The following is a 25,588-nucleotide window of genomic DNA, read 5'->3' as shown; positions in this document are numbered from 1 at the left end:
CATTCGAAGAACGTGGATCGTATCTCTGATCTTTCGTCATCTTGCATCGGGGTCGAAATCTTCAACTTCAAAAGCAACATCAGACAACTGTCTTACAACCTTATAAGGTCCAAAGAAGCTCCCGAGGATCTTCTCAGAAAGATCAACCTTCTGAACAGGAGCGAAGATCCAGATGAGGTCATCTGGTCGACAACAGGGCAGTGGCTCGTGTCATACATTCGGCGATTTTTTCCTTGAGCTTGTAGTGTGCAGAGTCGAGGTAACTGCCGAGCTTCCTCATCTCTGGTTAACACCTGGATGTAATGGAATCACAGTGTCCATGGTCGTAGTTGCCTCATGCCCACGCACCAGGAAAAATGGCGTAAATCCTGTGGTGTCTTGTTGGGCGGTGTTGTAGGCAAACGTCACGAAAGGTAGCACCTCATCCCAGTTGCTCTGCTCAACTTTGATGAACATTGATAGCATGTCAGCCAATGTCTTATTAAGGTGTTCTGTAAGCCTGTTAGTTTGCGGATGGTAGGCAGTCGTCATGTGATTAGTAATGTTGCACCAATGGTTTATCTCTGCCACAAAACTCGATTGAAAAACTTTCACTTGATCCGCAATTAATGATCTCGGGGCACCGTGATTTAATACCATGTCTTCCACGATGAATTTGGCTTCCTCTGATGCTTCGGCTGTTTTCACGGCTTTTGTAATGACGTAGCATGTCAGATAACCAGTGCAAACAATAATCCATCTATTGCCACTAGCAGATGTTGAAAATCATCTGAGGAGGTCAATCCCAACACACTGGAAAGGCGTTTTGGCTGGTGGAATTGGTATGAGTAAGCCAGGTGGTTTCTGAGGAACTACCTTTTTCCTCTGGCACTCTCTACAGTGTGACACATAGTGATGGCCAGAAAAATCTCCTGAGGATTCTATTGTATGTCTTAATAAATCCTAAACGTCCTGCCTCAGGTGTGTCATGGAATTTTTGTAGAACATCTAAGCGCATGTGTTTAGGAATCAAAACTGATCAAGTTTTTCTTGCAAAGCAATCCACTAACTACCTTAAATTGCCCTTGCACATCCTCTGACCAATTTAAGGCAAGCATAATTGGAGATATCTTGGCGTCCTTCTTCTGCTCAGCAGAGAGATCCTGGAGTGCAGCGAGACAGTCACTATCTTCATCAAAATCTTGATGGTATTGCACAGGGTTTCTTGAGAGACAGTCGGCATCTTGGTGTTTTCTTCCACTTTTATATACTACGGTAATGTCATACTCACCCACCTGGCGAGTTGTCCTGTTGGATCCTGAAGACCTGTCAGCCAACAAAGTGAATGATGGTCTGTAACAACTGAAGGGCCTTCCATAGAGATACTGTCGTAATTTGCACATGGCCCAGATCACAGCAAGACATTCTATTTCTGTAGTTGAGTAGTCTCTCTGAGATTCTGTAGGTGTCCTAGAAGCATAGGCTAGAACCTTCTCTTTTCCATCCGAAATTTGCACCAGAACAGCACCGATCCCATATATACTGGCATCTGTGTGTAGTTCTGTAGGTGGTCTCTCATCATACAGACCAAGCACAGAGTCAGTCGTCAGAGCTTTTCACAGCACATCAAAAGAATCTTGTTGGGCAACACCCCAGATAAATTTAGGATCAGCTTTTAACAACTCTTGGAGGGGCCTGGCTTTGATAAAACGACGGTAATAAGAACATAATCTGAGGAAGCTTCTCAATTTTTAGGAATAGGGAATTCTGTTATAGATCTCACTTTTTCTGGGTCTGGCCGCACACCTTCATTCGACACAAGGTGTTCAAGTATTATGATCTCTTTTGCCCCAAACAAACACTTTCTTGGATTAAGTTTCAGTCCATCTTGTTGGAGACACTTAAGAACGGCCCTCAGTCTTTTTGTTTGTTCATCAAATGTCTCTGAAAACAATATAATGTCATGGAGATAACAAAGACACATCGTCCACTTCAGGTGGCTTAGAAGATTATTCATCATCCGTTCAAAAGTTGCTGGTGCATTGCTCAAACCAACCGGCATTACCTTAAACTTGTACAGGTCCTCAGGGGTGATGCATTTTTCTCATGATCAGCCTCATCCACTTCGATTTGCCACTATCCTGAGTACATGTCCGTGGTTGAGAAAAACTTAGCCCCCTTCAGACAATCTAGTGTATCGCCAATTAATGGAAGAGGGTAAACGTCCTTTTTAGTTATCTTATTAACCTTCCTGTAATCAACACAAAAGTGCGAACTACCATCCTTCTTCCTGACGAGGATCACTGGTCATGACCATAGGCTCTGTGAAGGCTGAATGATGTCACTCTTCATCATCTTCTCTGCCTTGTCGCGAATTATTCAACATTCCATTGCTGACACATGGTATGCTCTCTTGCTTATTGGTTGATGGTCTCCAGTGCTAACCCGGTGCTTCACCGTCGATTTGCCTAATTTGCTCTTCACCTGTGGATTGAAGCATTCAGAGAACTTTTGAAGAATGGCAAGTAGCTTCTTCTGTTGTTCTGTAGTGAGATCTGGTGAAAGTCGAGCTAGAAGATCTTGTCTCGTAGTGGTAGTGCTAATTTTGCCCACAGACTCGGCATGGGAGGTTTCTATGATGCTCAGCTGTTCTTCAATTAACAGCTCGGCGTTTGCTACGCACATGCATCTTGGAAGGATCTGCGGTCCTAGGCAACAGTTAACTATCCGCAGTTCTCCGAATTCATTCTTAAATAAAATGACAGAGGCTGGGATGATCAAGTTATTCTTCAGTGGTATGCTTCTCTTACATTCCACTACAAGATCCACGGGTTGATGCATGGCATGACGCGTGACAGTTACCTTTCTAGCGTTGACTGCAGTAATGATCACTTCATCCAGCACACATCGTCTCCACACACTCAGATGTGCATCTTCTTGTCCACAGTATCTCATCTCATCTAGCATAATCTTCGAGCGACCACATTCTATAATTGCCTGAGAAACTATCAAAAAGTCACATCCGAGAATGACGTCATGTCTACACTCTTGTAAGATAACGAATTCTAAGGGCTGCGGTTGGCCACTTATACCCACACGAATGGTGCATCTTCCTGTAGGTTTTACATATTCCCAATTAGCCACCTTCAGCAGTTTTTTTGCTGGCGACGAATACGGCTCTCTGTAACTGGCGACAGTACTTCTCCGAAATGACTGAATATGATGCTCCAGTGTCCACAAGAGCTTGACCTCGTCGGCCATCCATGAGAATTTCAACGTAGTTTCCTATCATTTTTGTAGTGATTGATGGCGGAGGATTTTTCTCTTCGGCGGCCTCACCTCCAAAGAAGGTCGCACCCTTTAGTTTTCCAGCCTGCGGCGGTTAGGTGATCGGCTGGAGCTTCTAAACAGCAATGGAGAACTTGATCGGCGTGTTGGGGAGTGTCCTCTCCAGTGGCTAGCTTGTAGCGATGGTGACCTACGTCATCCTGCACCCACATCATCTTCGTTGTCCCGGAGTTGGTGTCGGCTAAGATCAGTCTGCTGTCTTCTGGCACGGGCGTCATCAAATATCTGCCGCCTTTCTCAGCAATAGCGCACCGCGTGTCCCAGTCGTCCACAGTGGAATCATACTGGTTGGTTATCTTCAGTCCTCCAGACGTCAGTCTTCCTTTGTGTCCAAACAGGTTCCTCGTGCGGCATTGTAGGAACATAACTCTGCCTGGGTCTTGCTTTTTTTTCCATCATTTTTCACAAATGAAGGATGAGAGATTGGGTTCACTGTCTGTTCCACTTCCTCCCTTATGACCTCTTGAAGCGCCTCAGTTTTTTGCTCGCCATGCAATTCAAGTGCCTTCCATGCAATTCAAGTGCCTTCTGAAATTCCTCTCTCACTATCTCACGAAGAGCACTTGTGAAATCAGTTGCTTCCTCCATAACAGACATCGATGTGACGTTTGGAAGCTATTCAAACTTCTTTCATGTAATTCTGTTTTGATGCATTGTCTTGATATACTGGCACCATTTTATGAAGTTGTTTGCTGTCAAAACCACCTTCAGGAGTAGGGCTTGGTACATGTCCTCAGCAACACCCTTCATGAGATGTGGAACCTTATATTCCTCCTTTATTCTAGAATCCACTATTTTACACAGGTCCAAAATGTCTTGAATTGAATGCAAAAGTAATGTTCACTCAAAGAAGAAGAAGAAGAAGAAGAAGACGATGGGCGGAAAAAATTCAACCAAGTACCACAAAGAAATTATCCGAATGGAATGGAAATTGGTAGATGTGATGTACATGTACAGTCAAACAAATGATCACACTTGAAGAAAATAAAATAAATAAATAAATAAATAAATAAAAAGTTTCCAAATTGGACATGGATGTAACATGTTTGTCCACCTCTGGCCCTTATGGAGGCAGTTATTTGTCTTGCCACTGATTAGAGTTGTTGGATGTCCTCCTGAATGATATTGTGCCAAGCTCTGTCCAATAGTGTGTTGTTGTTGTGGTCTTCAGTCCTGAGACTGGTTTGATGCAGCTCTCCATGCTACTCTATCCTGCGCAAGCTTCTTCCATCTCCCAGTACCTACTGTAACCTACATCCTTCTGAATCCACGCTCCGATCCGTAGAACGCCAGTTTTCTTTCTCCTGATAACGACATCCTCTCAAGTAGTCCCAGCCCGGAGATCCAAATGGGGGGCTATTTTACCTCCGGAATATTTTACCCAAGAGAATGCCATCATAATTTAATCATACAGTAAAGCTGCATGCCCTCGGGAAAAATGATGGTCGTAGTTTCCCCTTGCTTTCAGCCGTTAGCAGTACCAGCACAGCAAGGCCGTTTTGGTTATTGTTACAAGGCCAGATCAGTCAATCATCCAGACTGTTGCCCCTGCAACTACTGAAAAGGCTGCTGCCCCTCTTCAGGAACCACACGTTTGTCTGGCCTCTCAACAGATACCCCTCCGTTGTGGTTGTACCTACGGTACGGCTATCTGTATCGCTGAGGCACGCAAGCCTCCCCACCAACGGCAAAGATTGTCAAAATTCTGAGACAGTAGGAGGGCCCTCCACATAATGATCGAAACATTCTCAATTGGGGAGAGACTCAGCGATCTTGCTGGCCAAGCTAGGGTTTGGCAAGCAAAAAGACATGCAACAGAAACTCTCGCTGTTTGTATGTGGGCATTATCTTGCTGAAATCTGAGCCCAGGATGGCTTGCCATGAAGGGCAACAAAAAGGAGCGTTGAATATTGTTGACATACCACTGTGTTGTAAGTTTGCCGTGGTTGACAAAGAAAGGGTCCTGCTATGAAAAGAAATTACACCCCAGACCATCACTTCTGGTTGATGGGCCACATAGCATGTAACAGTTAGGTCAGTATCCCACTGCTGTCCAGTGTCTCCAGACGTATCTTCACAGGTCATTGACACAAAGTTCAAATTAGGACTCGTCACTGAAGACAATTCTACTCCAGTCAATGAGATTCCAGATCACAGACATGCCTGGAGATGCCTCGGATAACAGTGGGGTACCAACCTGACTGTTTCTCACCATATGGCCTGACAGCCAGGAGTGTCAGTCTGTGGTGTCAATTCTTTTCGTAGCAGAAATGCTTTGTTTGTTATAAATGGCACTCCTACAACACAGCGGAACGTTGACAATATTCTGTGCTCTGTTTTGTTACCTACCTGTCAGCAAGATAATGTTCACCCACACAAGGCCAGAGTTTCTCATGCTTGTCCTTGTGCTTGCCAAATCATAACTTGTGCGGCAAAGTCACCAAATCTATTCGAAATTGAGAAAGTTTGGAGCATTGTGGGCAGAGTCCTCCAACCAGCTTGGGATGTTGACAATGTAATGCATTAACTAGACAGGATTTGGAAAGATATCCATAAGGATGATATTCAACAATTCTATCAATCAATGTCAGGCCAAATAGCTGTTGGCATAGCCAAATAACTGTTGCCAGAAGGGCCAGAGATGGACCAATGCCTTACTGACTTATTCTATTGTGAAGCTCTTTCTCTTGAAAAATCCATCGAATTTTTCTGAAACTGTAATCATTGGTTTGTCTGTAAGAGTACATCACATCTACAAATTTCTGTCCCACTCGGATAATTCCTTCATGGCACTTCATTATTATTATTCTTATTATTGGTGCCTTATAAATGCACATTATTTTTGCAGTCATGGAAAATGTCTTACATTTTTGTCAAATATCCTACATTTTTTAACTAATGTGTCCTTTATTTCCAAAATATAATCTGGTAACCCTATATAAATGAAACTTGGCAATGTGCTGAGTGTGTTTGGAAACTGTGAGACTACGAATTACTTTCTGGATGGCACAGAAATATCCTGCTGAAGTAACTTAATATTTTCTTGTCATTTACACTGAATAACCTTAGTGGCTTTTCATTTAAGATGTGATATCGTGTAATTAGTTTATAGTTTGAGGCCAGGGACATCATTCCACATGGAAAATGCAACTAACCCCTCTCGTGATGTATCTGTACTTGTCACCAGTGGGGCAATAACAGAAAGTCGAAGACTCGGGCCCCTCAGCTACCTCTGAGGTAATGGGGCACAGTGCAATGAAGTAAAGACAGTGTTGGATCTCGGTTCATGTCTTGATGGAGTCCAGGCTTTTTACCTATTCCATAAGTCCTCTCGCTGCTTTCATTAACTCACAGACAAAGGGTGAAAAACTTATGATACGGCACACTTGATAATGCCTTTTTCTCAGTCTGCCGACACAATTTTTGGTTTTTGTGAATATACCATTTTATTTATGAAATTGTGACTCTGAATGATTTATTAACTGGGGTTGTTCATATGTCTACTCCGACTGTCAAATTTCCATACTACTTGAGTGTGACACACAGGGTATCATATAAACACAGACCACTATGAAGTCCAAAGTGCATAATATCTTACTAACAATGGAAACTCCAGGTTGGAATAGCAACAATTACGGAAAGAACAGATAGACTGCTAATCACCGTGAAGAGGATAAGTGAATTGCAGACATGCACAACAAAAAGACTGTTACACATTAAGCTTTCGGCCAAAGCCTTCATCAGAAAAAACATACACCCACTAACACAAGCAAACACACCTCACACACATGGCCACTATCTCTGGCTGCTCATGCCAGTTTGGTCTGAGAAGTTAGCGAAAGATAGCAGTCTTGCGTGTGAAGTGTGTTTACTTGTGTTAATGCATTTATGTTTTTCTTTTCTGATGAAGGCTTTGGCTGAAACAATCTTTTCATTGTGCCTGTCTGCAACTCAATGTATCATCTTTACTGTTAGTAACAATCTGTCCATTTCATAATAGTTAATAGCTTACTAATTTGTGCAGATTTAGGCACTGCATATTTCAGTAAACATGAGAGAGAAATTAAGTATCAACAAAACATTCCCTAACATTATCTAAAACAGTCTGACATTGCTCAGAGAGTTAACCGATTCCATAACTGTACAAACCTATTCATTCAGAGTTAAAGCTAGGTTTGAACTGCATTTTCGTCCAGGAAGGAATTACATGAGTTGTTTCATAAGTTGTGGGAAAGGCAAACATTTGAGGGTGCATCAGACGAATAAGTGTGTGAGGAATAATGTTGGAATCAAACCCCTGGATAGTTCTGTTTGTGAAATCAGCAGAATGCATCACCATGTAGTAGTACCACTAGAAACAGTTTAGTTATACTGTGACTAATAAAGCTTCTCAGTCGTTGGCAAAACTTTCCAGCTGCCACGGAAACACTCCTAGGGAGGAACACATGGTGCACAGCAGCTTCTTATACCACTAGATGCCTAGTACTATCTGTTCACACTGCTGCTTGCTCTATATGTCTTTTGTTGGGGCTCAGCAATTAACTACTTCTTAAGAAATTAACATAAAGGGATTATAACTTGTCATCAGGAACACTGCGTAGTAATGCTCAATGAGCAAACTGATCATGTTCAAGTGAAAAAGAAGTAATAGTCATATCTTTGAATTCTGTTGCTTTGAATAAGAGCAAGCACTACTCCTACTTCCAGGTCCTGAACCTAACCTATTGGATGCAAATGCAGTGGTTCCTCATACGTCAGTCACTGAGACTTCCTAAATGTGAAAAATAATTCCTGTCGGTGTGATGTTTGGGTGGTCTGCAAAATGCTGGATAGATCACTTAGGGAAAAGTCATTGAATTACTGCAAAATGACTTCATTAATCCAATATTACATGTTTCGGCATCTACCATCATCAAATATCCATTAAAGTAAAATACATCACGTAATTACATATGAAATAAAAATGGGTTACCTGACCGACATAGGACTACAGTTAAAAACATTACAGTCAGAACTTCAACTAACCACTGGACATGTTGTAACGGCAACAAACATGAGCAAACCGATACGATTATTGCCCATTACACAAGGACACAAACTTTGAATACTTACAAACCACATTACACCAAGAGAACACAAAGCAGTTTACAATAAAAGTGACAAAAATTAACAGAATATAAGTATTTCATAAAATAATTTACACAGTATAATTCACAGCATTCTCAGTGTGACTACTGATAAGGGTGCAAGCGTTCGATGCCAGATGGAATAAAAAAAAAAAGCTTGGCTAATGATGACAAGTGCAAAATAGATAAATTTAATAGAAAAATTCTCTGTCTGTTCTAAATGAAAAATGTTGTATATAAGTGCTAATATAGCTACATGCACTGCTTGGCATAAATAGTTAAAAAGACTTAAATATTTAGTGCCAACATAATAGCACAACAGAGTAAAATAAAGAAATGAATATGTGACATGGCACTACCTAGCATTATTATCAGAACAGAAAATGTATAATATTTTATTCATAACAGACAAAACAATGTTAAAATGACTAGAGATCACTTGCCAAGACTATCAATGACAGCCATAAACATAACTATAATCTGTTATAGCCTGTAAAGTGTAAATAATATAATGAAAAGAGAGATTTGGGGGGCAGGGCGGAGGGGTGGGGGGCTGGCGTGGGGTAATTTGGTGGATGGTGAGGAGGTTGGGAAGTTCGATTTGAGGAGATGGTAATTAAAAACAGCATCTTGAGAAGCAGGTGCAAGATGGAAGTGAGATGCTGATGGAAGGAAGGACAATATATATCAAATAAATCACTATATCAAAGAACCATTTACGATTTGAGTTAATTCGCTCATTCACACATTGCGTGGATTAGTCATACGGTGTTTTCATGTCGTGCAAGTCACTCTCAATCTATATCTTTCAACTCAAAGTGTAAAATGGGCACTGCATTTTCAATTCTTGCTAGCTAAATTACATCCAAGGGCAATAGTATCTTATAATTAAGATCTATAAATCTAGTCCTAAAATCACAACCAGTCTGCTCCACATATATATTATCACATGACCTGCATGTAATTTTGTAAATGCCTGACTTCAAAAACTTATCTGCCTTTTGGTCTACTGAAATGCATAAGATGGAATTGAGTATTGTTCGTGTACAGAAGCCAATCTATACCTTAGCTTTTCTGAAAGCACTAGAAATTTGTTCACAAATTTTGTAATTTTTACAGTCTTCTCATGCTTGCTACAACTACAACATGTAACTATTATTTCTGTTGGTTACTTGAAGTTCCAGGGTATGTGTCTTCTAATGCCTGTAATGTTTTTAATTGAGCATATACATTGGTTAAGGACCCCATTTTTATTTCATATGTAGTTATCTGATGATTGCAAATGCTGAAATGCATAATACTGCATTATTAAAGTTGTTCTGCATTCACTGACTTTTCCATCAGTGACCTATCCTGCATTTTTCAGATTACACACATTTTTCAACATGGTCGTATACCTCCTTTGTAACTATGTCACAGCTACGTTAGTATGAAGTTTCTTAAAACAAGAAAATCCTTTTCCGATGGTTCTTCAACAGCTCTCACCCAACACACAATAAAAATGTTTCGAGTTGCCTCTGCTGCCTGCACCCCTATTTTAAACCCCTTGTGAACAAAATATCTCAAATTGTTACACCTTTTTCCACTTGGGATTCTATTTTATAATGTTTAAAAAACTTTCCTACAGTTCAAGTACACAGAACCCAACATTTAACTGCAACACAGATACTAGAAACATAAATCAGGATGGTCAGATGCGGGTTTGAATCATCATCCTCTCAAATGCAAGTTCAGTATGCTAACCACTGTGCGACCTCACTCATTCTCACACACTGTGTTACTGCGCAGAAAATCAAACTAAAATAAGGAACAACTTTATGCGTACCGTTGTTACAGCAAAAAGGTGCCCAAGATGCACAGCACTGTGTTCACCTGGTTGGACAGTGGCTGGCATCAAGTTACTAGTGACCACTGTTAGGTGAGGAAACACTCAAGCATAAACTGTTCTGATCCTGACACAGCCATGGGTTCTTCTGTGGAAAGTTTTGCAGTTACTGGTGGGCTAGAAAGTGATGCAAATTATCTTTAAGGTTCCATCAGATTGATACCTTTAGTAAAAGGCTAAAATAAGGTTTTAAAAAATAAAGAAAGACACAGAATTGCACTTGCAAAATTGTGTCTACACTTCACGACATTTAGCACTAGGGCACAAGCAGATACAGCACTGTAATACCTCAAGTGGATGTAATACCTCAAGTGGAATTCAACAATTCCTCCAGACACTTCTGCATTCTACACTGTTGCCATATCGTGCACATGGTAGGAAGTAGAATTCTGAGTGCAGACAGTTTTATTTACACCTCCATTGAACAATACGGACTTACGCCCTGTGGTGAAGTGCTGAGGATCATATTTTAAATCTACGACTGAAAGTTATTACTTGTCATACTGTTTTATAGCAAACATTGCTACTTGTAACATGTATCTAACACAATTTTTAAATTCCTGGATCTAGATGTCAAGACAGTTTGTAGAAAGAGTCCCTAACGAGATATGTTTTTAATCGCTTTTTTTATTAAGGGAAGGGATTCCCTATTTACTTTATGTTAGTTATAAGCTTATTGAATAAGCTAACATCAGAGTATGTAGCTATATTCTAAACCCTGGGCAAGGAGGCGAAGTCTACCTGAAATTTTTGTTGTGTCTTGTACTGTGATTGTGTATACCACATATCAGTGGAAACTGAATTTTATTAACAAAAAAACGAAAACCTCTAAGGAGTAACTGTATTTGGAAGTAAGTGTAAGGATTCCAAGATCCTTGAAAAGGCTTCTGCAAGATGTATGATTATCTACTTTACACAAAATTCTTATTGCGGAATAAACACTTCCTTTATCTTGGATGCACTGCTACAGAAGATAATTCCGTAAGCTGCTATGCTCCTAGGGAGACACTGCTGTATCAGGGGGCTACTACTCATCTGCCAGCAACCCACATTAGAGTGCAGTCCTGCAGGCAGATGTCACAAGAAAGCTGCCACACTCCAAAGGCTACCAGATGGCAACCAAAGCACTGTCAGTTTGCTGATCCCACAGACCTTCTCCTTAGGTGGGCCACAAGACTGGAAAGAGGATCAGCTGTCCCCTGGTATCAGGGCTGTATTTAGGCTAGTACATGGGCTCTGAGTGTCAGTTCACCCCTAGTGCGCTTCCTGGGACAGGTGCCAAATGCAACTGCATTCTGTCAATCACCAAGTCACTTTGGAGCTGTTTCAACAACAATGCTAAGTTTCGTTTGAGTGTTTCTGCAGGTGGACTTGTATGAATTCTGAACTTTGTTTTCATCTGTGATACACTGGACTTTATTATATTTTTAAAGCTGTATTGGAATTTTAATACTGGCTTGTCCTTCGAGAACTTTAAATTGAACTGAATCTGCGTTCTCAAAACATTTAAATTGGACAAGATCTGGTATGTAGGACATCTGCAGAGAGCCATGATAATTAATTTAGAGAGATTCACTTCAGTTGTATTAATTATTTACTCAAACCATGACACGTTTTGCAATTTAAAATACTATTTTCTGGTGTATTAAATTAATGTATTTGGTGACACATATCATGCGGTCGGGTCAGTCAGTGCAAGAGCTCCAATCACTCCATTTTGGCAGGAACTGTCTGCTGACTGACAGGCAGCTGCACAGTAGGAATACGTTGGAGTTACCATTCAAATTTGGGACTGTGCTGTTGGAACCTGAAATTGTGCTTTGTGTACTTATTAGATATTAAACTTTTCCAACAGACTGTTTTCTTTCTAGAGACCTTCTGCCTTTATATTATATTTGTGTTAATTCTTTCTTGTCACCAACTGCACCAAACTTAGTTTTGGACTTAGACTTTGTTAGTATCTTCTGCACTCTGATTCTGGCAACACGTGTATGAAGGCTTTAGTTGTGAACTTTGTTTAGTTACTTGAGATATCATTGAGCTTCTTCTGCAGTAACTATTTAGAGTATTCAGGAGATTTTTTTTGTTTGTTTGATTACTGGTTAAGAACCGACCACAACAAGAAATTATTGTACTGATTGTGACTCAAGAAACTTGACATACATTGGATACCTGGGTCTTCTTTCCTTGGCTGCCTGCAGTGGATACTTTAATTGGCGATAACATGTTTTTTCTTCCCCCTGACCAGTGCTTGTGCATATGCTCTGAACCAAGTAGACAATGTTTTTGCTTATGTTTTCATTTCCTTCTGTTGTTTTGTTCCTACTGTGCCACCTTTCTGTTTCTCATCTCATACCTGTTGGCATGTGGTATTTGTGACACTTCACTTTTCACGCACTCCCTTTGCACTAGTGGATGTTTCTTATACGCCTCTTCATGTTTGGGTGACTTTCACTGTGTTTGTTGGACACAGCTACTGTCACCAGTCTCTGGTATTTGTGCCCGATCCATTTACACCACGATATTTTAAGACAGTATATCTTGTGCCTGCTCCAGCATGTTTAGTGCAGCAGCAGAACAACTTTAAATCTTCTTCTTACTGTGCGACTACTGGCAGATGCCATGCCGCTTTATGGAATGCTGGCGAGTATCCCCCTGATGTTAGACTTACCATATGACATTTCTCTCCTCCAAACTTCACCATGATTTCCAGTCCTTGCACGGCACCCAAACCTGGGTCAACATCATCTCAGCTCCAGAGGTAACCAGCTGCTGCACCCCATGTGCCACCAAGTCTGACCACCATGTGAGAAGCAAGCTGGTATAATTTTACTTCCCCTCTTGTTTTGTCATCTGCCTCCTTAAATTTGTTTTTTCATGTTTAGCTAATTACCATTAACATACGTGAATCTAATCGGCATTTCCATAAAAAGAGAAAGGTTGGCCCTCAGTTCTAAAGAATATAACACCAGATCTAGTTTAGTGCTTAGTTTTATTTGTGTATGTAATGGATTTTCTAATTTATTCCTAGGTAGTATCTTTTGTTATAGGGTAAAATTAGTATTTGTTTTGTAACTTAAAATCTATTGTTGACTTATAAAAAAATATAAATTCTATTAAAAACAAAGATTCCAAGACTTACCAAGCGGGAAAGCGCCGGCAGACAGGCACATGAACAAAACACACAAACACACACACAGAATTACTAGCTTTCGCAACCGATGGTTGCTTCTTCAGGAAGGAGAGGGAAAGACGAAAGGATGTGGGTTTTAAGGGAGAGGGTAAGGAGTCATTCCAATCCCGGGAGCGGAAAGACTTCCCTTAGGGGAAAAAAAGGACAGGTGTACACTCGCACACACACACATATCCATCCGCACATACACAGACACAAGCAGACCAGCCGGCGCTTTCCCGCTTGGTAAGTCTTGGAATCTTTGTTTTTAATATATTTTTCCCATGTGGAAGTTTCTTTCTATTTTATTTACAAATATAAATTCTGTAATAATTGTAAACATCTGGAAGACAAAATGCTAGTAATCTTAAAGCATTTATTTGGCTCTATTCGAAAACATGTTAGCAAAGTCAGCCCTTAATTGTTTCCAAAGTAATTAAAAGTTTTGTCAAAAGTATTGTTTGCACAACTGTATTTGTTAATTTTGTGATTTAAACAAATAATTCGGCCTAACTCTTGCAGTAGAAGAAACTCTTAAAAAGAACAAATTTTTGATGTATTCAGTCAATTTAATGAGCTAAGTTTTAATTGTAATTTCTGTAAATTTAATTTCAAACAATGTATAGTGAGGATATATAAGGGCCCAATTTTTGGTCACGAGACAGACAGCCCACAGTAGTTTCAAGTAAAAATAAATGTCTCTAAGTATATGTCGGTTGGATTTCTGACCTACATAGCTAATTGGTGACCCCGAAAATATGACCAATTTAAGCTGCAAAAACATTTTTTCAGATTACATCCATTAAACATGGAAGGTGCAAGTAATTTTTTACAAATCAACGGTAATGAGATCCTGCAGCTGCAACAAGATATTAAAGTTTTAGAACAGTCAATGTTGGGAGATGACAAGTCAAATTCAAGTACCCCTACATCCCGGGTGCTCCATACTTTAAAGGGGGGAGGGGGGGGGGGGGAGGGACTGCGTGGGAACAAGAGACCAACCAGTGAAGTGCAATGCTTGTTCTTTGGATGAGTAGCTGATTTCTAGGTTTCATTTGTATTCCTTGTTTTCGGTTTTTTTGTTTAGTGTTGTACTTTGGACGTTAATCCAAGTAAAAATAAATGTCTGTAAGTATATATGGCTGCCCACCAACAAGTTCCCTATAGCAGTCCCTGGGCCGTGTGGGCTTAGCCTCCTCGACCAAACTACATCACCCATGGGCAAATATAGTTCGTCATGTCACAACAGGTTCTTGATGAATGCTGGTATATCCTCCACGGTCTAGCCAAAAAAGATTAACTAGGCTAGCAGAAGTTGAATATAAGGTGTGAAAAGCCAAACTGGATGAGGTCCTATCCTTTCTTACAACATCCAACTTCTTACGTTGCTCTGTATTATCTGCTGTCAACTGAGCTACCTGACACAAGAATGATTATACTGTGTCCTTACTGGTACCCCCCCCCCCCCCCCCGGGGTTTTTGATTCTGTCATTGTAAACCATTTATCCTACAAACAAAAACTGGAGGGAAAAAATCTAACTGTAACAGTATCATAGTATTACTTAGTCCTTGTGCCTAATCACGAGTCGTGCACAGTCCATCACTGTGTAGCATAATACCCATACCTACATGGCATTTAGAGCACATTATTGGGACTGATTCCATACACAGTGCACTATGACATAATGAATTACACTGTGTGCACTTAACTTCATGCACACCAACCAACATAGTGTTAACTTGAATATCCCTTAAAGTGGCTTAAATCTGTTCTCTCATCTGGCCTAACAAATCTGACCTAAGCCCCGTAGGACAGCCCAGGTGACTGGCTATTGTACTTGCAAAAAAACACACATTCAAAAATAGTTACTGCACTCATCCCCACTGTCCTGACGATGCAGTACATTGCACCTTGATGTACTTTGAATCCAGTGGCCACGTCTGACATCATTGCAATGGGGTCAGGATGGCTGGAGTCTTTATTTATCATACTGCAAGTCATGATTTCAAGGCAGGATGGTTGGTAGGGCAGCAGATTATCGATCAATGCTAGTATATTCTTCTGTACCTTGCCTAAAAGGATTAACTCGGCTAATGGGAGCTGAATCTAAAGTGGGAAAAGCCAAAGTGGATCGGGCCATGTCTTCTCTTACAGCATCTGACTCCAGGGGGCTGACTGTTTTAAATACAAAGCAACAATGAACAACAATAGTTCATTTATTAATGGCATACAATGCAACAATGCATGCTGGCCGTAGACGATGATGTATGGTCAGGTCAGCATGTGGCCTCAGGTGATAGATAGTGGACAGATTTGCCACACTAGGCCACAGTGATGAAATTATGTTGTCAGCTCCTTGGGGAGTGCATTGCACATTAGGTCCTGGCAGGAGACCAACATGCTGAAAGAGTGAGCTACGTAACAAGTCAATTAAACCATATAGTGCAGATGCACAACTTACTGCATGAATCATCAAGCATGCGGAGGTGAACCAAGGACCCCGGTATAGGATGTTGTGACAGTGACCCACAGGCAGAATCCAGAAAGCAGCTGAGTGCACAAGCACAGGGCAGGCAGCAGCTCATCAGAAAGTCAGGTCCAGGAGCAAATCATGGGCCCCCAAGTAGATACTCTGATATCTGCAGAAGTCATTTGGCAGATGACTCCTGGCCGGTAGGCACCAGTTCAGCTCCTAACAGCATCAGGACTAGGCACAGGTTATAGTCCCACAGGGCATGGAGTAGATGTGGCATTTGGATTGCTCATGACACTTTCTCATGAAGAACCAATCTCCTGATTTCATATTTTGTTTCAACAGGTTAATCAGTTTTTAATTGGTATATAGGTAGTAACTGACAAGGTTTAGACTACAAAGTCCTGCCATCCTCATGATCCAGGCAGTTAAAATACACACTCTCTTAAATGTACAACTACTGGAACTAATTGTGACTGCTGAAACATGTCTAGACTGGCAAACTCTTTGTTAAGCCTCATCAGCAGTCTGTATGCATCTCTTGCCATGTGAGTTTCTCTAAGGTACTCACCACTTAGTACCACTAAGACAAAGAAAATTATTTCTCTGTTCTCTGATGCAAGAACAAAATAGAAATTAATGTCTTGATTGAGGTTGTGTGTGTTCACACGTGACAAACTAATGAATCTACCATGAAACTGTAAGACTTTTATTACATATTCCATATAGAGGTACAGTGAATCTGTTGATGATTATGTACTCTTTGTCCTAAACAATCAAGAACAAATAGTATTTTACAACAGGACTCTCTCTAACATAAGATCACGATCAATCTAAAAAGTAAAAGGTATGTTACTGACATAAATTTGATGTTTTCAAGTACGCACGTAAGTTTGGAATAACAACTGCAAACATACATTCTTCTGGAAACTCACGGGGCGCTTCTAAAACGAAATTAATTTAGTAATGGTTTTCAAAACTGTTTGAACATACCGCTGTGATCCAGCTGTGGGAGATAATGGTCCTTCAGCAGTTGCGTGAACCATGACTCTATGCACCTTCTGCTTCTGATGTCGATGCCGGTTGCACCCCGGAGACACGTCACGAAACGGGCTACCTTCTCTACTGGAATTTCTCCTTTCTTCATGTGTCTGGTTTGCGGAGCTGCATCTTCTCTTTGTCTACGAAGGGATATACACTTAATCACAAGATCAAAGTGTGCAGCCAAATAACATTTCACGGATGACGCTTGTCTTACCTTTCGTTTGCTTTGTTTAGGAACCTCGTCCTCTGCCAATGATTGTGGCATCGAGGAATACTCGTCCAGGTTCAGTTTCGTCTTAAAGATTTCCACAACATAGGAACTTCTATCATTTAAAAACAGCGGTAGATTGGGGACAGTAGTGTAAGTGATTGGTGGTGGCATTTCCAGCAGCCAGTCATATTTGGTAGAAAAACGAGAATCATATTTACTTATTAGCTATTGTTCAAATACTTCGCTTATGGGTAACCATAATGTTACTTTCTATAAATGCCATAATCGCTGTTTTGTATTAGTAAGCCATAACAACATACATTTCGAATTAAATAAACAAACAAACAACTGACAAACGATTGAAACAGATGCTACCACCAGAGTCTCCCATGGAACAACTGACGATCATAACCTATCCGACCGTGGTGCGATCATACACGGTACTATCGGCTGGTATTTTGTGCCAGATTACTTTAGAATATGGCGATACCAATGGAGTTGGTGTCCCACACTAGAAAAGTATGCAGTCTTTATAAACGAGCTCTAAGAAATTTGGAGTCATTTTACGACAGGCGGTTAGTATAGCGGAATAACGATATTACTGTTGCATGGCGAATTTTCATATTTGTAGTCGTAATAATATGTATAAAGAGTCCAGCCTTTATTTATTGTTCTCTTCAGTCCAGCGTTTCGATACCAAGCAGTTCTTCTACGCCATCGATTTGACGAAAATCGCAATGTGAAAGATATGAGAGAAGCCAGAGTGCTGCTAGAGGAAGGTGAAAGAGAGTTATTCATGAAACAGCATTACCAACCGAAAAAATGTGAGTTAAATCCAAAAATTTGTTGTTGCTGACAGGTAATATTTATAGTTTTTATTTCCTCCTAGGTTGTAACTCTCAAACATCGTAATTTGCAACACTGATTAGGGAATGGACTGTGATACTCTACTGTACAAAGTTAGTTGACAGACTTTCAGTTTAACTAATTTTTTTAGGGTCTCACATCAATTTGGAAATACGAAACTGGTGTGTATTGTTAACTTGATGTACGTGCATGAAGTCAGTAGTTACCTCTCCCTCCCCTGCACTTCTGCCTGTTCCTACGTATTAATGTGTGTTTCTGTGAAACAAGCATTGCGACGTTTATGCAAAACAAATGATTCTGTCTCAGCTGTGTGCTGCTGCAATTATACCCAAAAAAAGTAGCGTGTTTCAGGCATGACCAGAGCTGTTTCCTGTATTTGCAAGTATTATCAAATGAGACATCAGTCGTTGGATAATATGTAAAAAGTAGCTATTCACGTCTCCATACAGACTTCATCAGTTGTGGTGTTAAGTTAATGTCACAAATTCACTACCATATACGTGACAATCTCTTGCAAGGTTACGCAGGATGTTCAAGGGTCCATTTTGTGTTTTCGCAGCTATACAATTAATGTGTAAAACAAATGGTGATACATCAGCTGTCAAATCTCTTATTGTGGCAAGCTAAGTTACCAGGCAACTAGCAAGCAGTAGTACATACACTTGGAGGTTTCATTGTATGCGTCGTGCCAATGGCACTTTGTTAGAGGCAACTGGTCAGTTAGCTGGTGGCAAAGCTTACTATAGCTGATGAAGGTGAACAGGCTGCTACTTTTGTATAAACACTTGGAAAGATAAATACTGCTAATTTCACTCTGTTGGAGTAATTGATTTTACATATTAATTATATAGTTGTGGCACCATAAAATAGACCCTTTTTTACATTTGTTAGTCAAACATATGCACGTTATAAAGGAACTGTAATGTACCTGCTACACCTAATAAATAAAATAGGCTATAGAAAACTGATCTTCACTTTTGTACTTTAGTTACCATACATATAAGTGATCATAATACATAGGATCATGTTTAAAGAGGTTGTGCAGTAATGAGTCTCAGATTTTCATGTATAAATTTAACTTATTTGTATAGCACATTATTTCCACTTCTTGCAGGCATTACTACTAACAGTTGAGAGCTTTCATACTAAACTGTTAAGTATGTGTATAATATACTTCTAAGTTATAAATCTGGACATGGGTGGCTTGTGTTAAAGGCTCAAACTGTAGCTATGTCAGAAGATATATGAAAATATATTTTTGATTTAAATTACCAAGAAGTATTTCAGATATTTGCCAGGTGGTTTTTAATAATCACTGTCAACTTTCATAGAACTGTTGATACTGAATGCTGTTTTTCAGACAGGTAGTAACTAGTCTTGAGGCTGTCTCTTTAAATGCCAGTTATCTTCTTGCAGCAGAGTTTGAGGTCATGGTTTTTGAGTTGTATTTGTAGATGTTGCGTTGTTATATCTGATGGTGCCTTCTGGTGATGAATGTGGACGTGATGAGTTTAACTTGGGGTACTGGGCTCATTTGAGTTTTCATTGTGATGGTGTGAAAGTGGTTTTGAGTTTAGGTAGGTGGTGCGATAACATGGGTTGTGGAGCGTTTTCAGTGAGTTGTTAAGATTTTTTTGTTTATGTGTTTGTGGCATTTTTGTTAGCTCTGATTAGTTTGGTGTTTGTTGCGCAGAAAGAACTCTTAATTGTTTTAAATTGCTTCTTCTGTTAGGTATGGATATGACAGTCAAGTTCACGAGTCTTATCACTATGTTTTGAGATGGGTGATGATACTATGTATATCATACAGTTTCTGCATATTTTCGGTCTCACTGATGAATGTTAACTGTCACATATGTGGCAACAACATGAGACTGTCGAGAGTTTCAGCAGCTTAGACCACTGACACGTATATGTCAGGTTGTCGGCGTGTGTGTGCGTAGAGAGAGAGAGAGAGAGAGAGAGAGAGAGAGAGAGAGAGAGAGAGAGGGGTATATTTATGGTAGGTCAGTTGTATTTTAATTGGTGTATTGAATATGGGTTATTTGAATTTTTGAGTTGTTGGTTTTGGTTCCACTTTTCAGAGTTGTTGCTGCTGGTTTTTTAGTATCAGTAGCTGTGGGTGAGCTATATAGGTCAAGGGAAATGTCTGATTCCCTTTTTGGGGTTGTAGGCATTGGCTTTTGGTATCGTTATCTGCAGTTGAGTTTCTATTTGTGCACCAGAAATCTCAGCCTAACTCACTAGGAGATTTTAAACTGCAGTAGGCCTCATACCAAATATCAAGAACACTTCAGAGTGTGAAAATCAACTAGCACAAAATTGACCCAAATAAGTTAAGCTTCACACTAACACAGCTGGCCTAATGTATAACAAAACTTTATAGCGATAATATGATAAATCTATGACAATATTTCGGCATTACAGAAGCGTCAGATTCCGCCGGTCTGCTTTGAATCTTATCATCAATATGGCTGAAATGTCTACTTACGGCGTATACAAAATGACGTCCATGTTGTCACCACACACACACACACACACACACTACAAATGAACAAAAATAAAAATGACACAATAACGTCTCGCTGCAAGACAAAAATAAAACTAATAAGACAACCGTATGAAGTTAGGGGTTACAGAGAGAACAAGCTAAATATACAACAATAAAAAAACAGAGCACCTTTCTAAAGCAATTTAAATTATAGAATTCTGCTACACCAACAATACCACCGGAATTGGACATTTCCCTTGCCTGCAAATAATAATATTTATCAAGTATTAAGTGTAATATTTAAGGAGACTGTGCTCTTTACAGCTATATTAGTGCTATATTTAGTTGAGTAATTGAAGATTACATTTTGTTGTTTGTCTTTTTTTTTAAAAAAAATATCCCTCTCCCCCTGTCTGTGTGTCTGTGTCTGTGTCTGTGTGTGTGTGTGTGTGTGTGTGTGTGTGTGTGTGTGTGTGTGTGTGTGTGTGTGTGTGTGCGTAATTTTTTTTTTTTTTAGACCTAAACTGATAAGTTTCCAGATAACTGTGTTTTGTTTGCCTTATGATTTAATAATGGTACACACATTATGCTATATAACACAAGTGTTAGCTGTAGCATTTAGTCATGTTTCCATGTTGTTCGTGAGCATCTACAATAATACATTCAATATTTTATTGCTTTTCACACTTGTTTTGGGTCCATGTTAATGTTGCTTGTTTTACAACATCAAATTGTCAAGCAGTTTCTTGTAAAAGTCAACATTGTGATATTTTCTCATGTTTTAAAAATGGAGGTGGTAAACATGGTATGTCTCTAAAGGTAAATGAGTTGTATTTAAACAATGAGTGGTTATCTAACTGTAAAGAGAAATAGCTGTCATATGTCTCACCATGGTGTTGATATCACATGTATTTGTTGATGTATGAAATTTACAAATATTGTGTCTTGTATAAAACATTCTTGGACTTATTGCCGCATCAATTCAGGGTAAATCCTTGAGCTTTCGATGGTCTCCACCATTGCCATCATCAGGAACAACTGATTGTCAAAATCGCTGCTGTGGTGGTCTGGTATAGCCAAAAGGCAGCTTCTGATTGGTTGGTAGTTAAATCATGTTGTCACAGATGGTGTCAATGTCTGCACTAGTGGTGCCACCGCTCCTGTTGTAGTGTAAACATTGTGATGAATATCTATAGCTCTTCTCTGCATCAAGAGGGTCGCTTCCAAGCACTGCTAAGATTATATCTGCCATCATGGTTGAAAGTTTTGTTGCACACTTTTATTTCTACAGCCTCTATAATTATAGAGTCCCAGTATGTGGGAGCCTGTGCTCAGCAACAGCGGATTTCTCCAGCACATGATTTATAATGTACTGTCGATGTTCTGCACTCTGGTCGGAAATGGTGCGGGTGGACTGACAAATGTAATTGCTGCCGCATTCACATGAAATGTTGTGAATTCCAGGCATCCTAAGGCAGAGACTGTCCTTAAGAGAGTGTATCATCTGATTAGAGAAGAGCCACTGATATTCATCGCAATGTTTACACTAAGGCAAGAGTGGTACCACCATCAGTGTAGATGTTGACCTCCGCAGCAGCGATTTTGATGGTCAGTTGCTCCTGATGATGACAGTGGTGGAAATCATTGAATGTTTGAAGTTATACCCTGAACTGAAGTGGCAAGAAGTCAAAGAACGTTTTATACAACAGTGCTGTCACAAGACTTTGTTCTCAAATATTCTGCCTATTCAGTCCTGTTGACACTTCCTTGTATACTGAATACCAGCTGTCAGGGATTCATGGTGTATGGTCCTTCCAACCCATCAATAGCTTCTGATATGTGGAAGACAAAATGTATTTTTGGCATTTCCTGTGGTTTTATCCTGCAGATCTCCATTTTCTGCCCCTTCCTCATTTTCCTGCTCCTCTATCTTCTGTTCCTTTAATTAGGAAATTCCATATCCTCCTGTGGTTGCCTTCATACATTCCAAATTCTCCTTGTAAGCATATTGTTTATTCTATCAAACAATGGAAACTCCCGGTAGGAGAATCAGCAATGTAGGAAAATACAGGCTCCTACTTACCATGAAGAAGACGTGTCAGGTTGCAGACAGATGCAATTAAGACATTCACATAAAGCTTTCAACCGCAGCCTTCATCAGTAAAACACACACACACACACACACACACACACACACACACACACACACACACACACACACACACACGCCAACTCCAGCATCTTGGGCTGGAATGATGTACCGGCCTGAAATGCTGGAGTTGGCGGTCGTATGTGCCTGAGATGTGCTTGCTTGCTTGCTTGCTTGTGTGTGTGTGTGTGTGTGTGTGTGTGTGTGTGTGTGTGTGTGTGTTTGTGTTTGTGTTTGTGTGTTTGTGTGTTTGTGTGTGTGTTTGTGTGTGTGTGTGTGTGTGTGTGTTTGTGTGTGTGTGTGTGTGTGTGTGTGTTTGTGTGTGTGTGTGTGTGTGTGTGTGTGTTTGTGTGTGTGTGTGTGTGTGTGTTTGTTTGTGTATGTGTGTTTTAGTGATAAAGGCTGTGGCCAAAATCTGAATGTGAGTTTCTTTTAATTGTGCCTGTCTGTAACTTGATGTGACTTCTTTCTTTATGGTAAGTAGCAAAATGACTTTTCCTTCATTGTTGTTGTTATTTATTCTATTCTCTTTCTGCTGTTTCTCCCATACTTGGGCATATCTTCCTGGTTTGCTTATTGTTTGTGCTAATTCCCCCCTCCCTCCGGTCCCAAATTCTGTATCTCTTGGGAATTATTCCTCTTACTTAGTTGCCTCTATATTTTTCCTGTACTGTAGTCAACTTTTCACCATTTCCTCTCTTCATGTTCTCTGTCTGTATTGAAGCTCAAATGTGTTTGTCTTATATTTTTGAACTACAACAGCATTCTGCTATTTCTGTATAAAATTGTTGTTTTATTTGTTTGTTCACCAATTGAAAATCGATCTACATGTGAGTGAGCCAAACCAAATGAAACTATCTTGATATCTTCTCTATTCATTATTGCGGACCACATGCAAATCTTCATGCATGGTGTGTTCCCCGGCAGTGTTGGCGTCTTCCAACAGGGTAGCTATCTTTGTGTTGTAAGGCCAGAATAATGCTACTGTGGTCTGAGTGGCATGCTAGTGAGCTCACATTGATGACTTGGCCAACAAATTCGCCTCTTCGAAACCTCATGAAACACATCTGTGATACTATCGGGCATCAGCTTAGTGTCCACAAATCACCAAACCATAACTTGTGGGAAATGTGTGACGTGTGCGTAGCTTCTGGTGCCACACGCCTTAGGAAACCTAACAAGAACTTAAGACCATGCCATGAGGAATTGCTGTTATATTGCACTCCAAATGTGGACAAACAGATTATTAAGTGTGTGGTTATAATGTTTTGGCTCATAAGCATAAGTTTGCAGTGTACATACAATATGACGATGACAGTTTGTCCCTCTCCCTGCCCCAATATGTATTTTACTTATGGTGATTGTGATTTATGTGTGCATTCTCAGTTCACCATCTGGGCTTTATTATTTTATATGATTTAAAATTTTGACCTTTTCAATTCAAAGCCACTTGCAAAGTTTAGGATAACCATCTTACATTACCCCATCTAGCTCTGTGCAGCAACTACTCTTCCCCCCCCCCCCCCCCTCTTAAATCGTCAGATCCATTTGTCACTTCTGTTTTATGATTCCCCGTGTAGTTTCTAATAGATGATCATGTTAATATTGAAGCACACCATATTGATACAAGATCCTTAGTGTACTACGCTAATGTTTTTTTCTGTTACTATATGATGTAACAGTTTCATTCGTTGCTTTTCATTTCTCCAATTTGTGCAAGTAGTAGTAGGTTATCTGTTGCAAGATTCTGACAGTTAAGGGAGAAATTTCATTGCATTCCTCCAACACAAGTGAAAATATTGCTGTTAAAATCCATACTCTTTATGACCTGTGATTAAAAAAAGGTCCAAAGCTAAACATATTTGTTTTCTTTTTCTAAAAAATTGTTAAATTACTTCTCATGATTTGCAACAGAAGACACACTATCATGCAATGGAGGATTTGACAAAAAAATTTATAAATTAAAACTGAAATAACATGGAATAAATATAAAAAAAGAAGCAAGAACTTTTTTATTATATTTTAATTTCTGTTGCAGTTGCGAGGTCTCCAGGAGGTGTAGCGTATGCAAGAGAAGTGGAACCACCTGACTGGGTTTTAGATTATTGGCACCCACTAGAGAAAGCACAGTATCCGGAGTATTTTGCACGAAGGGAACAACGTAAAAAGCAGTTCATTGAGTGGTGGGAAAAGCAATACGGCAAACCTACTCAAGAAAGTTCGGGACATCATTAAAACACATTCTGCATTCTGTGTAGCATCTGGTGTGAAGCCAGTTACAGGAACTAACGTAGGATTTGAAGATGCATATTTTGGGAGATATGTCTCATGAACCATATGTGTATTTGTTAAAGTTGTAAATAAACATTGTTCACTTCAGCTTTTAAAATTGTTATTCTAAATAACCAATTGGTATAGACTAAAGACTGACGGTTTCATCTTGATGATTGAAGAAAATGCATAAAAGAAATGGTTGAGTTCAGGAGTTATTGATGCAGCACTAAATCATACAGGCACTTGTCTATGATATGTTTTAAGAACCTGAGTCCATGAATCTAGATGTGATATTTCACTCTTCAACAGTATGTACATTAATAGAAAAGTAACCTATACTAATCATCTTTGCATCACTTTCAAAATCATGTACAGTGATAATTTGGTGGAACTGTAGTGGATACTTTCTCTGTCTGGCAAAACTCCAACAACTGATGACTGATTACCTTGCAGTGTGTTGCTATGTAAGAAAGTCTGTTCATATCAAGCACAGCAACCATCAACAGTACCTCTACTTCAACAGCTGTCATGCATTCCCATATCAAAACGTCACTTCCTTACAGCCTCG

At 39.8% G+C, this 25,588-nt stretch overlaps 2 protein-coding genes across 2 annotated transcripts in view; one reads left to right on the top strand and one right to left on the bottom strand.

Annotated features, from left to right (window-relative positions):
• LOC126279003 (centrosomal protein of 89 kDa-like) overlaps positions 1 to 17,589 on the bottom strand; it is a 98,048-nt gene extending 80,459 nt beyond the window's left edge. Inside the window, exons 1-2 of the mRNA XM_049979331.1 lie at positions 17,243 to 17,589; positions 16,978 to 17,165 (exon numbers count right to left, since the gene is read on the bottom strand). Coding sequence (XP_049835288.1) covers positions 16,978 to 17,165; positions 17,243 to 17,410 — 356 coding nt within the window. The 5' untranslated portion in view covers positions 17,411 to 17,589. The remainder of the gene's footprint in view (positions 1 to 16,977; positions 17,166 to 17,242) is intronic.
• A 130-nt stretch (positions 17,590 to 17,719) lies between these two features.
• Positions 17,720 to 25,125, top strand: LOC126279004 (NADH dehydrogenase [ubiquinone] 1 beta subcomplex subunit 9). The gene is made up of 3 exons (XM_049979332.1): positions 17,720 to 17,814; positions 17,921 to 18,063; positions 24,785 to 25,125. The coding sequence occupies exons 1-3, from the start codon at positions 17,720 to 17,722 to the stop codon at positions 24,979 to 24,981; spliced, it is 435 nt and encodes a 144-aa protein (XP_049835289.1). The 3' UTR covers positions 24,982 to 25,125.
• Positions 25,126 to 25,588: the final 463 nt, after the last annotated feature.

This window comes from Schistocerca gregaria, chromosome 6, assembly GCF_023897955.1.
Source record: "Schistocerca gregaria isolate iqSchGreg1 chromosome 6, iqSchGreg1.2, whole genome shotgun sequence".
Lineage (NCBI taxonomy): Eukaryota > Metazoa > Arthropoda > Insecta > Orthoptera > Acrididae > Schistocerca > Schistocerca gregaria.
This window is presented reverse-complemented; position numbering and strand designations above follow the sequence as displayed.

Coding starts and splice junctions, on each gene's coding strand:
- LOC126279004 (XM_049979332.1), top strand. CDS start 17,720: ATGGCGATACCAATGGAGTTGGTGTCCCACACTAGAAAAGTATGCAGT. Junction 17,815..17,920: donor GAGTCATTTTACGACAGGCG/GTTAGTATAGCG, acceptor TGTTCTCTTCAG/TCCAGCGTTTCGATACCAAG. Junction 18,064..24,784: donor GCATTACCAACCGAAAAAAT/GTGAGTTAAATC, acceptor TTTCTGTTGCAG/TTGCGAGGTCTCCAGGAGGT.